Here is a 19,084-nt window from a genome sequence, read left to right on the forward strand (position 1 = left end):
TATAGTAACACATTTTAATGCTCCCTTTTTAAAACAACTTCTTGCTTTAAAAAAAATAACAATGGTTTAAGAAAAGTTATAAATTTCATTCTATAAATATTTGTTTCCTGACGATAGGGCATTAGAAATTAAAAGTTTTTTCTTGCATAATTAAGCAGCAGAACTGTGTCTACAAATGTGTGCATTTTTAAAAACTGGAGAATAATTCACAATTCACTGAAACTGATACAGTAGAAGAAATATCCATCTAAATGAGATAATTAGAACATTAAAATAAGAAATGATTCTATATCAAATTGAATTTAACAGACTTGTGTCTCTGAGATGGTTAGGGAACCTGAGCTGCATAAGGAAATTTAGGCATGAGGCTGTCACTTGTTCTGGTACATGGAATCTAAAGCTCATTGCTCATCTCAGAATTCATTACAGATGGGTAAAGGTAAAGGTAAAGGTTCCCCTCACACATACGTGCTAGTCGTTGCTGACTCTAGGGGGCGGTGCTCATCTCCGTTTCAAAGCCGAAGAGCCAGCGCTGTCAGAAGACGTCTCCGTGGTCATGTGGCCAGCATGACTCAACACCAAAGGCGCATGGAACCTGTTACCTTCCCATCAAAGGTGGTCCCTATTTTTTCTACTTACAGGTGGTTTTTTGGGGTCAATATTAAGATATTATGTTGGAAGCAATCTGACAACTTCCTGGAAATGTGATTGGTATCTCTGACTAGGATAAGACAGGCACTCTTCTTTTATATAGTTTTAAAAAAAGTCTTAAGTTCAACATTTATTTATAAACATTTGGGTAGTAAACTAATCTTAGCCAGGCAGTTTGATTTATTGGAAAATACTATTTAATTAAAGTCCTTGCCTGGATGAACCTTAATACTTAAAATGAAAAGGTGCCTATCTGAAGTTAAAAGTAAATAGTCTCTTTAACAAAATTGCATATTTTTCCTGTATTAAATATCTGGCAGAGGAACAGTTGGTGTTTTAGTAGCTGAAATCACTATATGTTCAAATGCACAGCTTCAAGAAACTGTAACAAATGTAAGATTACTTGCCAATGTATAAACAGACTATGGAAGAAATTACTCTTGTGCGCTCTCTCTTTCTCACACATTACAATCTTGTGTAAAGCCCTCTGTTAATTTGTACAAGCCCATTTTTAAGTTGTCTGTATGCTAATCCTCACTTCTTTTTTATGAATTCCTTAAAATTTTTGGTTGCATGAAGATAGTCCGTTTGCTATATTCTGAATGTCCCACCACTGTTTAATTAGAAGATTCCTAATCATTGTAGTACTTAGAGAAAAAAATATATACTTAACTTTTCTCACACTTCAGGGGAAATATTTTAAGCATATTAATAATATTTAGTTAAAGCGTCTGCATGATTTTTAAATTTGGAAATGTTACAGTTGTATACTTTTACACCAAATATGTAGAAGCATAATGGCAAGAAGATTCATATCTCTTATCACCTCAGACTTTCATCATAATGCCAAGCTTATTAAAATTCATCTATTATTTATTTGCTTGATTCTAGCTGAAAGTTGAGTTTCCAATTAGCAAAATCATATATCAAAATGCTAAGACAGTTCCTGTACTGCACAGTTCAGATCATCTATTGTTCCTTGAAGTCTCTGAAGGCTTGGTTGGACATTTTCTTCTATCCATTCTTCTATAGCAGTGGTGTAGAAAATCTTTTTCATGGCTGTTTGCAATTCTTCTGTTAGAACAGTCCATTTGGTCAGAAGCCTAAGCAAAAAAAGTGATGCCATATGTTGAATAAAATACCTTGTGCTACAAAGGAGATGCACATAGGAGAAGATGCAAGAAATAAGGCGAGTATGATGTGGCAGAAGGTTTCATTCTCTAGTTGATTAAATTAAACATTAAACAGGACATTAAAACATTACTTTTCAATTCAATGTGTTTCCGTCTTATTTAAGCTTCCTTCTTGTCAACTCTATTTATTCAATTATGCAGCCTTGTTCTCCTTTGTACTGTGCAAGATTTGCTGATCTCTATTTCTCTCTACCTGGCTCTAAAGAGCTTGTTGAGAGTTACTGCAGTCAGTATAGATAATACTGCCTTGAGGGCCCAGCGATCTGATTAAATGCAATCTATTTCACCATGTTTCCCATCTCTGAAGTTGCTTATGTTTCTAATTCTTGTATAATCCTATTTTCTCTCCTGTGTATTCAAGATTCTGAGATCTGAAGAGATTCTGCTCCTCAGCCTGTTTCTTCAGATCCTATTTGTGTTTCTTTCTCCACAATTCAATTTCTTTTATCATTTTCTGACATCTAATATCCAGGCCCATTCCATATTTTTATTTATATCTCAGCCCATCCTTCTACTAATTCTCTTATTTCTAGATATTAACATTTCTGCCTAACTAAATTCACCTTTCACGTCCCATGAAGGACCAGCACTTTGTCAACATTCTTTTTTAAGCCTTTTAAATTGGCAATTTAAATTTCCACAAATAATTCATGATTTCCAGCAGTCCTATAGTTTGAGGAAGTTCAAAAATAGGGGATAGATATATTTGTTTTTATTCATCTCTTTAAGTATGTTATTTATTTGATACATACACATACAACCACATACAAGTGAGTCAGTGAATCAGTGAATAATTTACTTTTATTAATAAGATAATAAGGGAAATATTTTGCTATTTCTGAATTTGATTAAGTTATAGACTCTGTCAGCTGACCAAAATTTACAATAACATACATAACTATATCTGAGCTGATGCACCAAAATCAATGAGATATATTTGTTATGACTAATAATATAAGGTCCATTAACTATGGCTCTAAACTGATTGAATCTGGATTGAATCCATGAAGAACATTACTTAAGTGATGTAACTTAACTGCCTGTATTGATGGGTTTGAACAAGAGTGTAAACTTATAGCCATCTGTCTGTCCCAAATTAGTTTTAAAAATGCAGACTTTGCACAAGATCACAGATCTTGAATTACCTTACGGCATCTGGCTGAAAGTGATGAATCATTATGGGATGGATCTTCTTTCTTTTTCTGTGGTAGGGACTAAACCAACCTGTAACATATCTAAAAATTCAGACTGATATGAATGAACAAAAACAATGAGTTGACAGACATCACATAAGTCCATTTATTCTATTTAAAATTTAGAAGGCATTTATTCAGGACCATTTAACACAATATTGATACTCTTTAAATGTCATGTAACCATGATGTATTTATTGGGTGATTTAATACATAACAATATATATAAGAATATATAAGAACTTTTTGGGGGGAGGAAATAATTTCTCACCTGTTATTTTCCAAAAGTTCATCTACTGAGGATTTGAGGTAAAACGCAATTTGAGTCACAAATGAGAGAATTTCATTTCCTGGGAAAGTCCCTGTGATATCACTGTTCAAAAAGAGAATCTGCATCAGATTTCATAATAAGTGGCTAGAAAAAAGCATTTTATTCATTGTAAGTGACTAAATATTATATTGTTCATTTGATTGTGAATTACTCCAGGCAGCCTTTTTAATTTTTTTAAAAAAATATTAATAAAATCCTCGGAAAGAATGAGCTTCCTGATCATTTAGGCCTTTTTGGATGATGCCTGAGCCCTATTCAGGTACCTATTAAATAGGGGAAGAGGATAAACCTTGGTCTTCTTTAATCAGTAGAAAGATCAATCTTTATAGAAGGAAAAAAATGTATAGTTGTTGACTTCCCCACAATTAAGATCTTCGAGAGCAAAAACCTCACTTGGCACAGATGTCCTTGCCATATTTGCTTACGTTTCTGCTAATAAGATGTCATTAGTATATCCTTAGAGGAAGAATGAATGAGTGCTAAATGAGTTGTTAAAGCAGAAATGGATGGCAGTTTTCTATCCAATGACAATGAACAGATTTTATCAAATCTTCAGAAATGGAAGACATATCTTTGTCTTTCTGCTGGCTTCTTCACTGATATGGAAAGTCAGCAGGAAAAGTCACAAATTGTGTTCACATGACCATGGGTACAGCAAATTTGAGCCAGTTGCTGAGTGCCCAGATCATAATCAAATGACTCTGGGAATGCTGTAATGGACAAAATTACAAGGACCCATGGTCAGTACCATTTGTTCAGCACCATTATATCTTTGAATGGTCACTGAACAAATTAACATAACCCAAGGACTACCTGTAATTTAATTAACCTTGACTGGATTGCTAAATATTTAAAACAAGGATGTCAACTTGTGGTCTTATACCTCCTTTTTCAACGACCTCACTATCCCTCCAAGATGCTATTATCCTTGGAAATCCCATGTAAGTTAAAAAATGTAAGCTTTGCTTGCTTCTAATTTAGGAGAAAGGATGTGCAAAACTCATTAACTTGATAATGGAATGTTTCAGAGAAATCTAGAACAACTCCCCCTCAAGCCATGCCATTTTGGCTGTGGTTCAACAGTTTTATGAGTTGTGATATTTCAAACCACTTCTGCTTTTGGAGGATTACTTCCAGAAAGAGCTGAACTGTTCCTAAAATGCCACAGTTGGGATTTTCGCAAAATTTTAAGGCAAAACAAAATGTTGCAATTCTCTAGAATGTTCCATTCTGAAATCCTTATTTTGAAGATGAGTAAGAGTATATTTAATTTGTAATAATAATTCAATAATAATGAAAAACTTGGGACTTTTACCTCATGAAGCTGTCTATTTCCAAATGGGAGAGCCCCAATAATTTTTCTACATCTTCTCTCACTTTTTCTGAATAGCCACCTTAAAGATCCAAAGCAGAGCTTTTTTAAGCATAAAATTTGGAAAAGGAAACAACATTGGATAATTATCTTGTACAGCAATTTATTACTATGGTAATGGAAAATTGAGGAATGCCAAATATGTCTCATTAGTGTTCAGACATGCTCCTGCTACCTCATTTCACGTTGGTGATAATTGCAGTAAAGGTCCTGTTCAGATGTTCCTCAGTTGGACATGCGACTGTATCAGTTCTCTGGATACACCTTGCCCATCCCTGTCCTGTTGCTGAAAAAATGTTGATCCTATAAGCACTTTAACATGTGGTATCTGTAATCTCCTTCAGATTAGATCTGTGTCTGAAGTACTAAATTTTTTTTTATTTTTTTTTTGTTTACATTTATACCCCGCCCTTCTCCGAAGACTCAGGGCGGCTTACAATGTATAGGGCAATAGTCTCATTCTATTTGTATATATTTACAAAGTCAACTTATTGCCCCCCCAACAATCTGGGTCCTCATTTTACCTACCTTATAAAGGATGGAAGGCTGAGTCAACCTTGGGCCGGGCTCGAACCTGCAGTAATTGCAGGCTTTGTGTTCTTAATAACAGGCCTTACCAGGCAGAGCTAAACCGTAAATAGTTGTATATATATGTAAATAGTTTAAAATTATCTGATAATCTTTTCTATTTGATGCCATATAGGGAATATCTAAGATAGGGCTCAAATATTTAAGGGAAGTATTTCCCTGGAGTTACAAACTACTTTATCACTGCCTCAAGTTCCAGTCTGTTATCTCACTCATTGATAAAATTACTAGCCATATAAAGTACTAAATGTAGTGAAAAAACACAGCTGCTTATTATAAGTTACAAACCTAAAAAAATATGGGTTAAATTAGATGTGAAAAAGGTATTTCAAAGGAATGCAGCATTTTTGGCATTAGTAATCCCAAAGTTTCCTTGCAATGTTGGCATGGTTTAATCTTGTGAGATATTGGAACTTTTGGGAACAATATTTTAATACACGTATCATTCAAAAAATGTGGAAATTTACTGTTTTTAGAAAATTTGGTTATCAGGCGTGGGGAATTGTTAAGAGCCTTATTTTGAGATATTAAAAAAGCAATCCTATTCTGAATAGTAAGTACTGGAGTCAAGATGTGTAATGTATCTATTTTTGAAAAAGCATTCTACTAGTAAAAAAGTTTTCTTTGGCACAGATTTCAAGACATTTTACAAGTTTTTTAATTTGAAATGTTGATATATTGTTTAAAACTTGATACAGAGGGTATGCCTAGATTGTTCATAATTTTTGTTGTTTATTGTGTTTTTATTTTTGCTTATTTTTGTATTTTTTATAGTTTGTTGGCGTATTTTTTTTAGTTTTGAGTGTATGCTGTATTAAACTTATAATAAAATGAAATAAAATATTTTTTGTGTTTTTACTGTGATGCCGTTAAATGGCTGTGAGAATAACTTTGGGAGACAGGAAGAACACAGAGGAAATGGGGGTGAAGAAACTATCTCAGAAGGGACTCTTCCTAATTCTCTTGAAAATAAAGGCAGGGAGGGGAAGAAGTGCTATTAGACTTGCAAGATTCTGTTACTATGATGTTACAATAAAGTTAGTGTTAGTACTCATGGTTGTGAGTTCCTGTTTGGATTACCTCAAAGAGCTGATAGATCCTAAGCATGTGTTTAACTGACTGAAGAAAGAACCATACTGTACCATTCTTTAATGCTTGGAGACATATGGCTAAGGATGGAATTCCCACAGGCAGAAGTTCACACAAAACGGAGAAGTGATCATACCTAAAGAAGAAAATGCAGGCCTAGTGAGGCAGTAGGCCTAGTGAGGCAACAACTTCTTCAGCTAACACAAATAACACATCTGAATGTGCTTTTCCAGTGTGTCTGAGCACCTTTATGTAAAACAATTATTAGGAGATGCAACATGAAAGGAAATCTTAGGTCTTAGGAAATCTGGAACTAAGGAGAGTTGTGAAAATGATACAAACAGAAGATGCCAAAGAAGTTTGGACTCAGCTGGAGACAATCATTAAATTAAATGGAGAAAGTGGAAATTTTATCTCAAGTCCCAACACAATAGTCTCAAACATGATCAGGAATTTAAAGCTTTTTTTTAAAGCTAGGACTTTATGATTATGTATGATAATTTAGTATGAAAAATTGGCCAAAACCAATTTTAAGAGTGCTCTTCCAATTTTTAATATACTAATAATAATATCTACTGATCTGTATACCATGTAGTTACCTTTGCCAGCCAGTCAGAGTGATTCCTCTTATGATACCAGCAGGACAGCTCTTAGCCACTTTCAGCCATTGCTCGTGGTTTTTAAGATGATGTCCAATGAGTGTCAAGCATTGGTTTACTCCAGTGGCTCCTTTAAAGGCACTAGCAAACCAGAATTTTGAGAAGTTACAGTTCTGGTACTTTTCAATGAGATTGGCTGCATAAAAAAGAGACAGCAATGACACAGGTTGCATGAACTATTAAAAGGCAAGGGATAACTTATGGGCAAAATTTATGAAAAATTTGGGGTGTTAAGGCCCTGTTCTTACAGCTGATTTGCAACAAGTACAAATGTAAATTCAGATTAGTAATAACATATTAAAAAATAGTGATTCTATGGCTCTGTCTACAGAGTTGATAAACTCAGTTAAAATGTAGGATCTGAATTTGCCTATTAACTTTTTTTCAAAAACATACCTCCAAGCACTACTACTTCTTATTATGATTATTTCACCTAGGTAATAATTTTAAAACTTTTGAAATGAGTGGGGCTTTCCCACAGAGATTTTTTTTCTTTGCACAGATAGATTTATTACTTTCTCTTTCCAAGATCTTTTTAAGAATAATTGTACCTGTTGAAATGAAACTGTAAAAAAGACTTAGAAGCAAATAGCTAATGATTTCTTTCCTTTAACATATGTCAACCAATAAAATAAGCTTTCATTTCTTGCTTATGTATCTTGTCCATGAGAATAATTGTAAAGATGGAAGAATGGATATGGTTCATACACACTAAGCCATGCAGTCCATTGGTTTAGCACATTGTGCAAATTCAAACCTTAATCAAAATCTGTAATCATGACTTGATCCATATCTAATCCCAACCAAGTAAATGGCTATCTTATAATTAAAAGCCATTAATCTTCTGGGAAACTAGCAAAAAGTGCAGAAACACCAGCAAATGGGTTGTTTCTATGGCAATATTTCTACTGCTTCCACCATGCTTTAATTCTAGACTGTGTGTATGTTTCTGTGTGAGCAAAAAGGGTCTGTTGCTAAACAAGCATATTCTGGCAACATCCAATGACCTTCCTGCCTAAATGAAGATTTAATCCCAATTTTAGCGTAACATACTGTCTGCTGAATGCAGGGCTTTGGGAAGCTGTATTTACTCTAATCATCAGCACTGTGTATTTTAGTCACATTTTTTCAAGTGAAAACATCCAAATACAAACCTTTACTCTCCACATCAAGATCAGGAGAATAATCCCAAATCATCAGCTCTATCAGTTGTGCTAACCCAGAATCTAGAAAGAAGCAGAAATGTAAATGATTGTGAAGGTCAAACTTTTGTGATGTTTGCTCTCAGTTTCGTTTGAACAATTCTTTCTGTGATTTAGAGAACAGATTCTGAAAAGAAAGTCCCTGCCTTTCTCGGAATGGATTAACAAAGCCAGGAATAAAGTGATTTTAGCAGAACAAGGGATTTTAGCATGCAGTCATGAAATAATACCGTTTCCCTCAAAATAAGACATCCTCTGATAATAAACCCAATCGGACTTTTGAGTGCATGGCAATAAGGCCAAGTACTTATTTCAAGGTTCAAAAAAATATAAGACAGGGTCTTATTTTCAGGGAAACATGGCAGAAGATATGGTGATTTAACAATGTGTTTCCTTTCTTACAATTTCAAATTATTTTAATTTTAAAATAATCTTAATTTTTTATTTTAAATTATCCAGTTCTGGATAATAATGGAAAATGTGGAGGTATATGTCAAATTCTTGATCCCAACCCCAAAAATGGTTTGTGAGGGCAAGACTGAAGAAGATACTATCCTCCGGCAATCTCTTAGTTCTGTATCGAATCAGAACTTTATTTACCGCTAATTCAACAGTATCTTTAATATTATTCCAATTCATTTCATTAAGGTATTTCTATATTTTGAAATCATTTCCTATTATTTGAAGCAGGAGCGTTTATATAGTTTTGGGATTTTTATTTTTAAACTATTTTCCTGTTCACAATAGACATTCTTGTCAGTGCTAATTATAACAATTATAGGTTTAAATGCCTTAATTGCGTATTTTTTGTGTGTATGACTTTAGTGTTCCCAAAAGAACTTCAAACAGTTTAGCAATCTGACTTTATCCATCTTTTTAATTACTAGGTTCAACTGCTTACTTTTTTTATGATGTTCAGACTCCAAAATAGTTGGTAGAAATAGTTACTAAACAAACATACCTTTTAATGTAAAATGCAAAAGGCTTCTCCAAATGGTCAAAGAGTTTCATTAAGCATTTAGAATAACTATCCACCATGAAAAGAAAGAAAGGAAAATGTCCTTTATAGTTATTATAATTTGTCTTTCTTCTGTAAAAGACCTCAAAACCCTTGAGAGATTATGGGATTATAATGCTTATATACCCAATACAGTGCACAAAAGAAAGTTTGGTTGATATTTGTGTGTCCATTGGCTTGTTTTCAAGCAATACAATTACCAAATGTCCATACAGTATGTAGGTTTTTAAACAGCTAATCTTACCCAAATGTAGGATGCATGTTCCTTCCTGCTCAGTTTAGCTATAGATACTAGCCATAATTTATTTATGACTATTTCATACAGATAATTTCAAAAGGAGATAGTGTGTAGGAGATCTGATAGTCAGGCTATTCTGGTCAACAGGGACTTTCACATTAAGCAAGCCTAATGGCTTATTATTTAGTGCAGATGTGATTAATGAAAAGTGACCTCTCAGAAATCATGGAGTTTGCTCCAATATTCCAAAACTGCAGCTGGAATTCTCCTGAACTGACTGCCTACCTCTCAGAGTTTCTTTGCTCGTTCTCCTCAGCATATCATCCCACACAATTGGTTTCACAGTGGGATGGGTTGAGACTACGTGACTGGCCACTGCTTTCATGTGGGCTAGGCACAACTTTTCAATAGTATTTTCTTCTTGCTGCAGCCATTCCTTAGATTCTTCTCCTTCACCAAGGTAATACACCTGAAGATATAAAATCAAAATTTTTGTTCAGTGATATTTTTTCTTTAGGGTACCTTCTATATTGCTATGTCATTTGGAAACAGGCTTTCCCAAATGATCAAAGAGCTGCTTTTCGTGTTCAGAATGATTACCATGAAAAGAAAGAAGGGAAAATTTCATTTATTACTGCTATTCCTTCTGTCAGGTCATGTTAAAATGGACTAATAAATGTGAAAACCAGCAAAACCCAAAATTCTAAATCTGGAAAATTGATGTGGACAAGGCAGAAATCAAAAGAAATCTGGTTTTAACAAACACCTCAAGTATAAAATTATTGTACTACTTTGCACTAACAGCAGGCAATCAACCACTCTGCGTGGCTTCATTCTTGTCAGAAATAAAGATTCTAATTTAGCAAAGCTGCATCTGGGAAACTTTAGCCATGTCACAGTGAGGAGTCAGGCTCAACTTTTAAGTGCTTAGAGATCTGAATTCCCTCACTGAAAAACCTGACGAAATCCTGCAGGCATTATTAATTGTATTCCAATGTTTTATGAAGTAGTAAAGATAAATTATACTGTGTTATTTGTAAGAAAATATCTCATGATATCAGACAATTGCAGGATAGTAGCAAGGATGGATAGGCAAAATTGTTATTATTAATCTAAGTATAGGTGTGAACACAATGGAAAATACATTTTCTTGCAAATATGAAATAAACCATGAAATTACTCTGAGTGTTGACTGAAACAAAACCCAGTGGAATTATGTTGTTTTACAGTGTGACTAGAACAATGTTGGTGTGCATCTCTCTGCATGGACTTTGTGATGACCTGCTTGTACATCTTGGTACTGTCTCCCCTTTCCTTTTTCCTCTCAGCTACCTCTACTGCCAAATCCCAATTTGGCCTATTCCACCAGCCTATGCTTTCCCTGAGCTGTTGCTACTGCACTTTTCCGTTCACCCCACACCCACTTGTGCTCAGAAAAATACTTTTTAGTCAGTATCTGGAACAAAGCAGCTTTTGTGTTTTGTGTAGACCAAAACAACTGAAACACAGCTAATTTGTTTCAGGAAAGCAACTAACAGAAATATATGTTTTTTGTGTTTTCATCCTTGTCTTGTAAGGAGGTTTCTTCATCTTCCTTACACCAGGGCACAATCAAAGTAACAGAAAAGTAAATGGCAAGTGGCTAAAATAAAAGATACAAAAGTGTACCGTATTTTTCGGAGTATAAGACACAGCGGAATATAAAACGCACCTTAATTTTTGGAGAGGAAAACAAGAAAAAAGCTGATTGGCAGGTGGATTGGCCACTCGGAATTCTCCCAATCAGCTGTTCCCAGAGGTGAATTTTAGCAACAGGTTCCTTGGTTCAAGGCTCTGTGCCTTGCTTTTTTTGCTTTTTTTTCTGCCTCTGAAACTCCATTTCAGAAAAAACTTTTTTCTGCCTCTGAAAGCCTCTGAAACAGAGCTTCAGAAAAAAAGCCTCTGAAGCTCTGTTTGGGAGCTTTTTTTCTGAAGCTCCGTTTGGGGCTTTTTTCAGCCTCTGAAACCTCCGTCTGAAAAGCTGGGTGGGGCTACATTCGGAGTATAAGACGCACCCAGATTTTCACCCTCTTTTTTGGGGGAAAAAGGTACTCCTTATACTCTGAAAAATACAGTAAGTTTTGATGCATAACAAAAGCTGATCAAAATTATCCCATGGAAGTTGGAATGAAGGGAAACATTAAAACAGCCTCGAGTAGCCCCAGAGTGAGATAGGTGACAAATAAATTTAACTAATTTAAATAAATAAAAATATAACTTAACAAAAAAAATCCTACAAGGAAATATAATAATGTGCCAAACAGATATGACCATTGCTATATGGCTTTGCCTTCACTGATCAAATTCAGTTCATGTTTCCAAGCATTACCTCATCACAGCCAATGTGAAGCCATCGAAGATCGTCATGTAATGCCATTACTTGTTCTATCATTGCAATAACCAATTTCAAGGAATCCTCTTTATGGGGGTTCACTGTATTGGGGAACATTGCCACTTCCCGGAGGTGACAGAATTCTTTGTGCTTCAAAACAAACTGCAAGAGAGGCAAGAACCAAAGGCAATAATCCATAAACCAAAGCAAATCCAGAAAATTGCATACCTACAAATGCAAGTAAACCTATCAATAAAACAACTCAGAATTGCGAAAAATAAAACAAACAGTGGTGAAATATCCCTAACTAGGAGCTGGCACTTACCTCCATATGTCCAAACGTCTGTATTAAGGGGATAACTTCTAAATCATGCGACTTTGCCAGCTTTAAAATCTCCTTAACCTCAGCGGGACTAGAAGGAGAAACATTTATTAATAATTTATACATTTAATGCCAGTTTTTTTTGTTTAGAATTCCATCTTACATGGATGTGTTTCCTTTGCATAGTGGACAGATTGCATCTACTTTATGTATCCATACCTGCAGCAAATTTAAACTAAATATTAAATACTTTAGATCAGGGCTGTCAAACTCCCGGCCCGCGGACCGGATGTGTCATGCGCTGCCTATGCCCATGCCTGGTTTAGCTAAGGGGGAAAAAGTCCCCAAACATCACGTGATGCTACCATGACAATGTGGGTTTGACACCATTGCTCTAGATTTTAAACCACTACCCAGTACAGAGCAAATAGAAGAAATTGGCACTAAATGGAATTGGTTTTGAGGAATATTAAAAAATATATAGAGTTTGCCCCTCAGTAGTAAATTTACATCAGTTCCAATTACTTGGTACAGTTCTATAAAACCTGAAATTTCAGTGAGATGAGAACCAGAGACTATGTCTCAATGTTGGGTCTTCTGAGATGACCGGCTGGCTAACATACCTGTATGCATCATTTGCTCGGAGTGGCTTCAGTTCTCCATCATAAGGGTACATATCCTCATATTCAAGGAGAATACCATTTGCACCCAGGACATGGAGCAATGGGAAGATCTGTTGGTTGCATAAAACATCCCAAATCTCTAGTCAGTAGTGAATTGCTACATTTAATTTTATAAGAAAAGAATGGCCTTAGAAAATGCCTCCCGGATATATTGATCCCTACTTAGATCTTGTGAAATCGCATGTTTTATCTTTCTTCTTTTTTCCCTGTTTAAAAAATAGACAAGCATAGAGTGGAATCTACTTTGGTATTCTCTTTTCTTATAGAGAAACTATAAACCTTATGCATACAGTACAAAATTAGGGAAGAAAATCAACTTTCTTCTCTCAAAATGCTAGAACCCAGGTTCATACATTTCAAGTGAACGTGGGAGATTCAGAACAACTAATAGGAACAACACATAGCACGTATTTAATGGATGCAATGGAATGATGATGATTGGAAAACATGATTCCAAGGTGGGAGGGATTAGATAAATTCACAGAAGATAATGGCTAATAGTCACGATGGTTACATAATACAGACAGTCCTTGATTTATGACCATTTGCTCAGTGACTGTTCAAAGTTATGACAGATCTCTCTGGGGATTACTTATAAATCAGATACCCAGTTCTGACAGTCATCCTGCCGTATTACTTCACTGGACTTCAAGAGCTCAGCAACTGGAATGCATTTATAGCCATTTGCAATCTTTTCTAGTCATTTGACCATGTTTTATAACATATTTTGCCAAAAACTGGCATTTATTTCAGATTTTTGGCAAAACCACGACATAGCAAACTATTGATTTGCTTAATGATTGCAGCATTCACTTAGTGACCACAGCAGAAAAAGTTGTAAAAATCTGGTTAGTCACATGGTTGACTCACGTTACAACCATCATGAATTACAACATGATGGGCAGGCCCCATTACGATCATAACTCAAAGATTACTGTACTACCAGCATTCAAGACAATAAATCGCTGGAGAAAACAGGTGGGAAATGCTCCTATGCTGCCAGAGACATTTACTTATTTAGTATGATACTAGAAAAACAACTAGCCTAATCCAGCACAACCCTTGAGTTCTTCCTAATGTTTCATTTCAACATTATTCATTTCAAAGCCAGTTAATAGCTCATTTAGCAGCCATTATTTCTAAAGTATTATTTTCCAGGCCATTGTTCTTCTTAATTGCAGAGTTAACTGAATTGTAGTAACACTGGAGCTACTCTATACAAAATAGATATAGGAATGTTACTGTAATTGATTGCCTGATTGATTACATTTATCTGCCACCAGACTCCTATTGAGCTCTCCTCAGCAATTATAGAATTTATAGATTGAAGACTACTTTTTTGAGTTGGGTGGAGCTAGAAATCAATTTCTTGATTATACACATAAAGACTGTGTTACCTCTGCCAGGTATGAGACTCTGGGTGGAGCCCCCTTGAGATCCAGATGCACCAGGTGCAGTTCAAATGGAGATGAAACCATCATTATAATTTCTTCTGTCTTTGCTGTCAGCAGTACACCAGATGATATACTGGAAAAGAGCAGTAGCATTACCTCATTTGCCCCATCATTAAATAGGATAATAGAAAGTTGCTACAAAACAATCTTTTGTGAGTCTTTATTCTTACAGGAGGGCACGATGTCAAAATAAGCAACACTCATATTTTTTCATGGCTTTTACAAAGCAAATACCATAGGTAACCATCCTATTATATAAGTGGAAGCAAACTTTCAATCACTTCACCCTTACAACATGGGTCAGAAAAAGAAATGTTAAATTAAACCTTGACTCTTCGGTATATGGTCTGAGTCTTATTGTTGACCATCACTAGCTTTTTGTTTTCTTTTTAAAACCTTGTAATATTTTATGCCTCTGAATCTCTACCTGCATTCTTTTTTCAGTAATGGTTTGGGAGAGGCCTGATGCTAGTAGCCTGAGAGTGTTACCACACTGATTATCCTGCCTCATAATTACAGGACCATTTAGTTTCATAAAGCTCTTCACTCCAAGGATGATGTTTGTTCCCATAGGGGATTGATGTTTTGAAGCTGTCCTTTCTGAAAAAAATAGTTCATCCGCCTATTATATGCCTAACCTTTCCCATATACAGGTAGTCCTCAACTTACAACAGTTCATTTAGTGACTTCAAAGCTCCAACAGCACTGAAAAAAATGATTTATGGCAATTTTTCACACTTATGACTGTTGCAGCATTCCCAGGGTCACATGATCAACATTCAGACGCTTGGCAACTGGCTCATTTTTAAGACGGTTGAAGTGTCCTGGGTCATTTGATCCCCTTTTGCAACCTTCTGACAAGCAAAGTTAATGTTAAACCAGAGTCGCTTAACAACTGTATTGCTAACTTATCACCTATAGTGATTAACTTAACTTGTTTAACTTAATAACTGCGTCAAGAAAAGTCATAAAAAGGGGGAAAACTCACTTGACAGATGTCTCGCTTAATAACAGAAATTTTGGGCTTAATTGTAGTCATAAATTGAGAACTATCTATTCCTATTTCCTTGTCATCTTCAATCCATAAGCCTCATTCATATCAAAGAACAAATTTGTCACTTAGGTCAGTATAGGATGACATAAATTTTCCATTACGACTAAAATGTCTGTATGCACGTTTCTTTGAAAAAAGCAACATCATGTTCAGAGAATCTTCTCTCCAAGTAAAGGTTTCTGCCTTATAGCTTAATTTTATTTATTAGCATTCTGTGAAAGTTTAAATGTCACTGAGCTACTTTATAATAATTTAGCAGAAAATAGGTATTAGGGAAGCAGTTGTACAAATATTTTAAAATTTGACATATTGCTAAATCTAAAAGCTTCAAGACATTTTACAATATATAGCTGACAATAAAGGAGGATATTTGACACAGGAAACTGCTTTATGCCAAATTCAGAACACTGATAGCTCAGTATGTCAACCCAAAGTCTCTTCTGAGTTCAAATCCTGGTGACTTCACAGACACATTCATATAATTTTTTGTAGCATTATTGACCTAGTTTGCTATGAACTTCTTCTAGCATGTTTTCAAATTCCCAAGCCTAATGTTTCTTTATGGTCTCCCATTCAAGCACTAACTAGATATGGTCCTACTTAATGTTTTGAGAACCAGTCAAGAACCTGGCCGTGAACAAAAGGCTCAACATATCTGGAAGGAACCATGTTAATTGAAGCAGCTTGCTGTTCTCTCAGCCTTATCTAGAGATGCCAGGATGCAACCTGAGATCTTCTGCATGCAAAGTGTATTGTGGAGGTGGAACCCTGGCAGAGAAGCAGGTACAGCCAAGGTTAGGAGCCGAAAAGTTCAATTCCAGCATATATGCTGCAGTTATATAATATGCACTACATGCCAAATTATTGGGACATATTGGGGAAAACCCAATTTAATAAATCCATTTCTGCATGCACATGCTTTAGAATGTATTTACATTTATTTATCTATTAGATTTACAAGCCACCCAATGCCAGAATGACTCTAGGCAACTTACCTTTAAAATAGAAAAACAATTAAAGAAAAAACCTAAACATCCAGACAATCTGCACATCAAACACTACCCACCTGGCCTAGGAGAATAACCACATTCTGAAGACTTTCTACAAGAGCTTAAGGATCTTTAGAAGTGGTTAAAATTAAGAGCAGGTCACAAATGGGAATCATAAATACAAGAATAAATTTGTCCTCCAGACTTCACACGTTACCCATGTTAAGGCAACAGCGTGAAGTCGGCATATGTATTAATTTTACAGAATTGCAGCAGATGACTTTCAATTCTGAGACAGCTGCAACTCGGACTAGCAAAACCTCTCACGCCTTTCTCCAAGAGCAAACTGTCGTCCTGAATTCACCCCCTTCGCAGGATCCCATCTCCTTACAGACAGCAGAAGGCACAGGAAAAATAGCCAGAGTAAATGCAACCTCTTTAGATATATTGTTCATGGCTCAAGCCCCACCCTCTATCCTGCGATCTCTCTCTCTCTCTTTTTTTTTTTTAAGCTCTACACCTGCTTTTGAGTAACCTTATCGCAGCGGACGCACCTCTCCAGCAACTGCTCACCTTTCCACCTCCTCTGGCTTGGGTTCGGCTGCTCTAGGCTGGATTGAGCATGCCTGACCGCTCGCGTTCTCCGAGCTCAATTGCGCCTCCCTGAGCTTCCGGGTCGGGTGCTGGGAAAGCCTATTGGCCGATGCCTCCCTCCGGCCCGGCCCCCTCCATCCTCGAAGGTAGCATCCTAAGATCCAGGTAGAGCTGCTTTCATTGGAACCATGGCTCCTCAGCGGCGGCCGGCCGGAAGGGCTCCGGAGAGTGGCGGTGCAGGTGCGGCGGCTCGAGCGGAAGAGCGTCGTCACTGCAGCAGGTACGAAGGTGCCAGCGTCGTCTGGGTGACTGGCTGCTAATATCTGCCCATTAGGGCTCGCTGTTGCGCATTGTTAGAAGAAGGGAGCCCTTTGCACTTCACCTTCCCCATCCCGCCTGGCTTCTTTCACTCTTCCTACAGCGCTTTGCCCAGCCTGGCTCTTTGTCCAGGTGGACAACCCTTTCCAGAATATATCTACCCAGGAGAGAGCTGGCTGTATTTAGAAGTCCTTGGGGGCCGGATTGAAGGCTGCGGTAAAGTCACACATATCCAGAGGGTGTCAGTTTGGGGTATTTTGTGTGGCAAGGCTCAGGACTTCTACCACTTGACCAAGTATTGTCCTTAGAATACAGACACGTATTTCAAGTGATTAAGAAAAAATAGTTGACATGACAAATAGAACTTAGTTTAATATTACATCATATTAAGGATGATGAACCTAGAATATATCACAAGGCAGCTCTTAATAATTTCTAATTGGACCCAGTTGGATGCTTGCAATAAGGTGACAGGTGGGAATCTGCTTGTAAGAATGAAGGTTTCTTCTCTCTTTGTTTAAGGGAGATATTGACAGCTGGATTTACAACATGACCTTACACGATTTGCAACCACAGTTGAACCCCAAAATTTGTGTTGCTAAACAAGGCATTAAGAAAGCCCCCCCCCATTTCGTGACCTTTCTTGCTAGGTAAATCAGTGCAATTGTTAAGTTAGTAAAACTGTTTATATTTTTATATTCTATAAGCTGCCTTGAGTCGCCATGGGCAAAAAAGCGGCAATATAAATTCAATAAATAAATAAATACATTTGTTAAGTGAATCTGGCTTCCCCATTGGCTTGTCAGAAGGTCACAAAAGGGAATCACATGATCCCGGGACATTGCAACCATCATAAATATGTATCAGTTGCCAAGCGTCTGAATTTTGATCACGTGACCACAGGGACCCTGCAATGATTGTAAGTGTGAAAAATGGTCCTAAGTTACTTTTTTTCAGTGCCGCTGTAACTTTGAATGGTCACTAAAAGAACTGTTGTAAGTCGAGGACTACGTGTATGAGTTCCCATATTGAGAATATCTATGCTGCAGGAAAAGTAGGGGAAATTTTAATATTTCAGCAGTGCAGATAAATAATTATGAGTCATATTCATGACATAAGTAGCCACATAAAGAGCTTTTTCTGAAACAGTTTGTTAAATTCATTAAAACGACTTCAGCTTCCTCTTAGGGCTTGATGCTTGTGTTGTTACTTGGCCAGTAGTATCTTTTATGTAGCTTTTAAGTTTCTTCTGGATCATGGTGTTCTTTTTTCCTAATGAATTGGCTTAATGATCTCTGCCTAGTATCCATACTGTACTAACAGAGCACTGGATTTAGGCCAGAAATACCCTAACTTTATTTCCTCACTCAGCCACAGAAATATTTCGGATAATCTTGAATTGCTTACATGCAGGCAACTTAATCTTTGCAAGTCCTTGTGAGGATATAAATAGGAAAGGCCATGGGGGAAAAGCTAGATAAAAATAATATTAAGTACAATAATGACAGTATTCTGCTTTTTCTGTAAGATGTCAAGGCAGCTTATATGGGGATATCTGCACATTTTGTCTTTGAGGTAGGTTGACTAAGAGAGACTGAAGTCAAACAGTGAATTCTCTTTGTGTGAAATTTTGAACCTGGATCTGTCCAGTGCAAATCCAAAATCTAAACCCCACACTGTTCTAACTCTCTATAGCAGTTTATACTAATAATACTTTCTGCAGCTTACTACAAATCACTGAATTTAAAGAAAAGAGTGGTAGAAT

General features: G+C 36.3%; 2 protein-coding genes across 6 annotated transcripts in view; one reads left to right on the forward strand and one right to left on the reverse strand.

Annotated features, from left to right (window-relative positions):
• Positions 1 to 208: 208 nt before the first annotated feature.
• Positions 209 to 17,111, reverse strand: HEXD (hexosaminidase D). Of its 3 annotated transcripts, none has more exons than XM_058166153.1 (13): positions 16,981 to 17,111; positions 14,308 to 14,437; positions 12,851 to 12,960; positions 12,231 to 12,318; positions 11,903 to 12,067; positions 9,820 to 10,003; positions 8,231 to 8,302; positions 7,017 to 7,212; positions 6,471 to 6,553; positions 4,684 to 4,762; positions 3,309 to 3,410; positions 2,990 to 3,079; positions 209 to 1,754 (listed from the first exon to the last, which is right to left on the reverse strand). In XM_058166153.1, the coding sequence occupies exons 2-13, from the start codon at positions 14,389 to 14,391 to the stop codon at positions 1,586 to 1,588; spliced, it is 1,422 nt and encodes a 473-aa protein (XP_058022136.1). In that variant the 5' UTR covers positions 14,392 to 14,437; positions 16,981 to 17,111; the 3' UTR covers positions 209 to 1,585. The 3 variants fall into 3 exon arrangements, with proteins under 3 accessions (XP_058022136.1, XP_058022133.1, XP_058022135.1); XM_058166150.1 differs by having other exon boundaries at positions 16,962 to 17,083; XM_058166152.1 differs by lacking the exon at positions 16,981 to 17,111 and adding an exon at positions 16,414 to 16,818.
• A 28-nt stretch (positions 17,112 to 17,139) lies between these two features.
• The window catches only part of OGFOD3 (2-oxoglutarate and iron dependent oxygenase domain containing 3), a 43,258-nt gene continuing 41,313 nt past the window's right edge, over positions 17,140 to 19,084 (forward strand). For 2 of the 3 annotated variants that reach the window (XM_058166160.1, XM_058166159.1), the window contains exon 1: positions 17,140 to 17,281. In XM_058166160.1, coding sequence (XP_058022143.1) covers positions 17,190 to 17,281 — 92 coding nt within the window. In that variant the 5' untranslated portion in view covers positions 17,140 to 17,189. The remainder of the gene's footprint in view (positions 17,282 to 19,084) is intronic. The other variant, XM_058166162.1, reaches the window with a different exon arrangement.

This window comes from Ahaetulla prasina, chromosome 2, assembly GCF_028640845.1.
Source record: "Ahaetulla prasina isolate Xishuangbanna chromosome 2, ASM2864084v1, whole genome shotgun sequence".
In the NCBI taxonomy this organism is placed as follows: domain Eukaryota; kingdom Metazoa; phylum Chordata; class Lepidosauria; order Squamata; family Colubridae; genus Ahaetulla; species Ahaetulla prasina.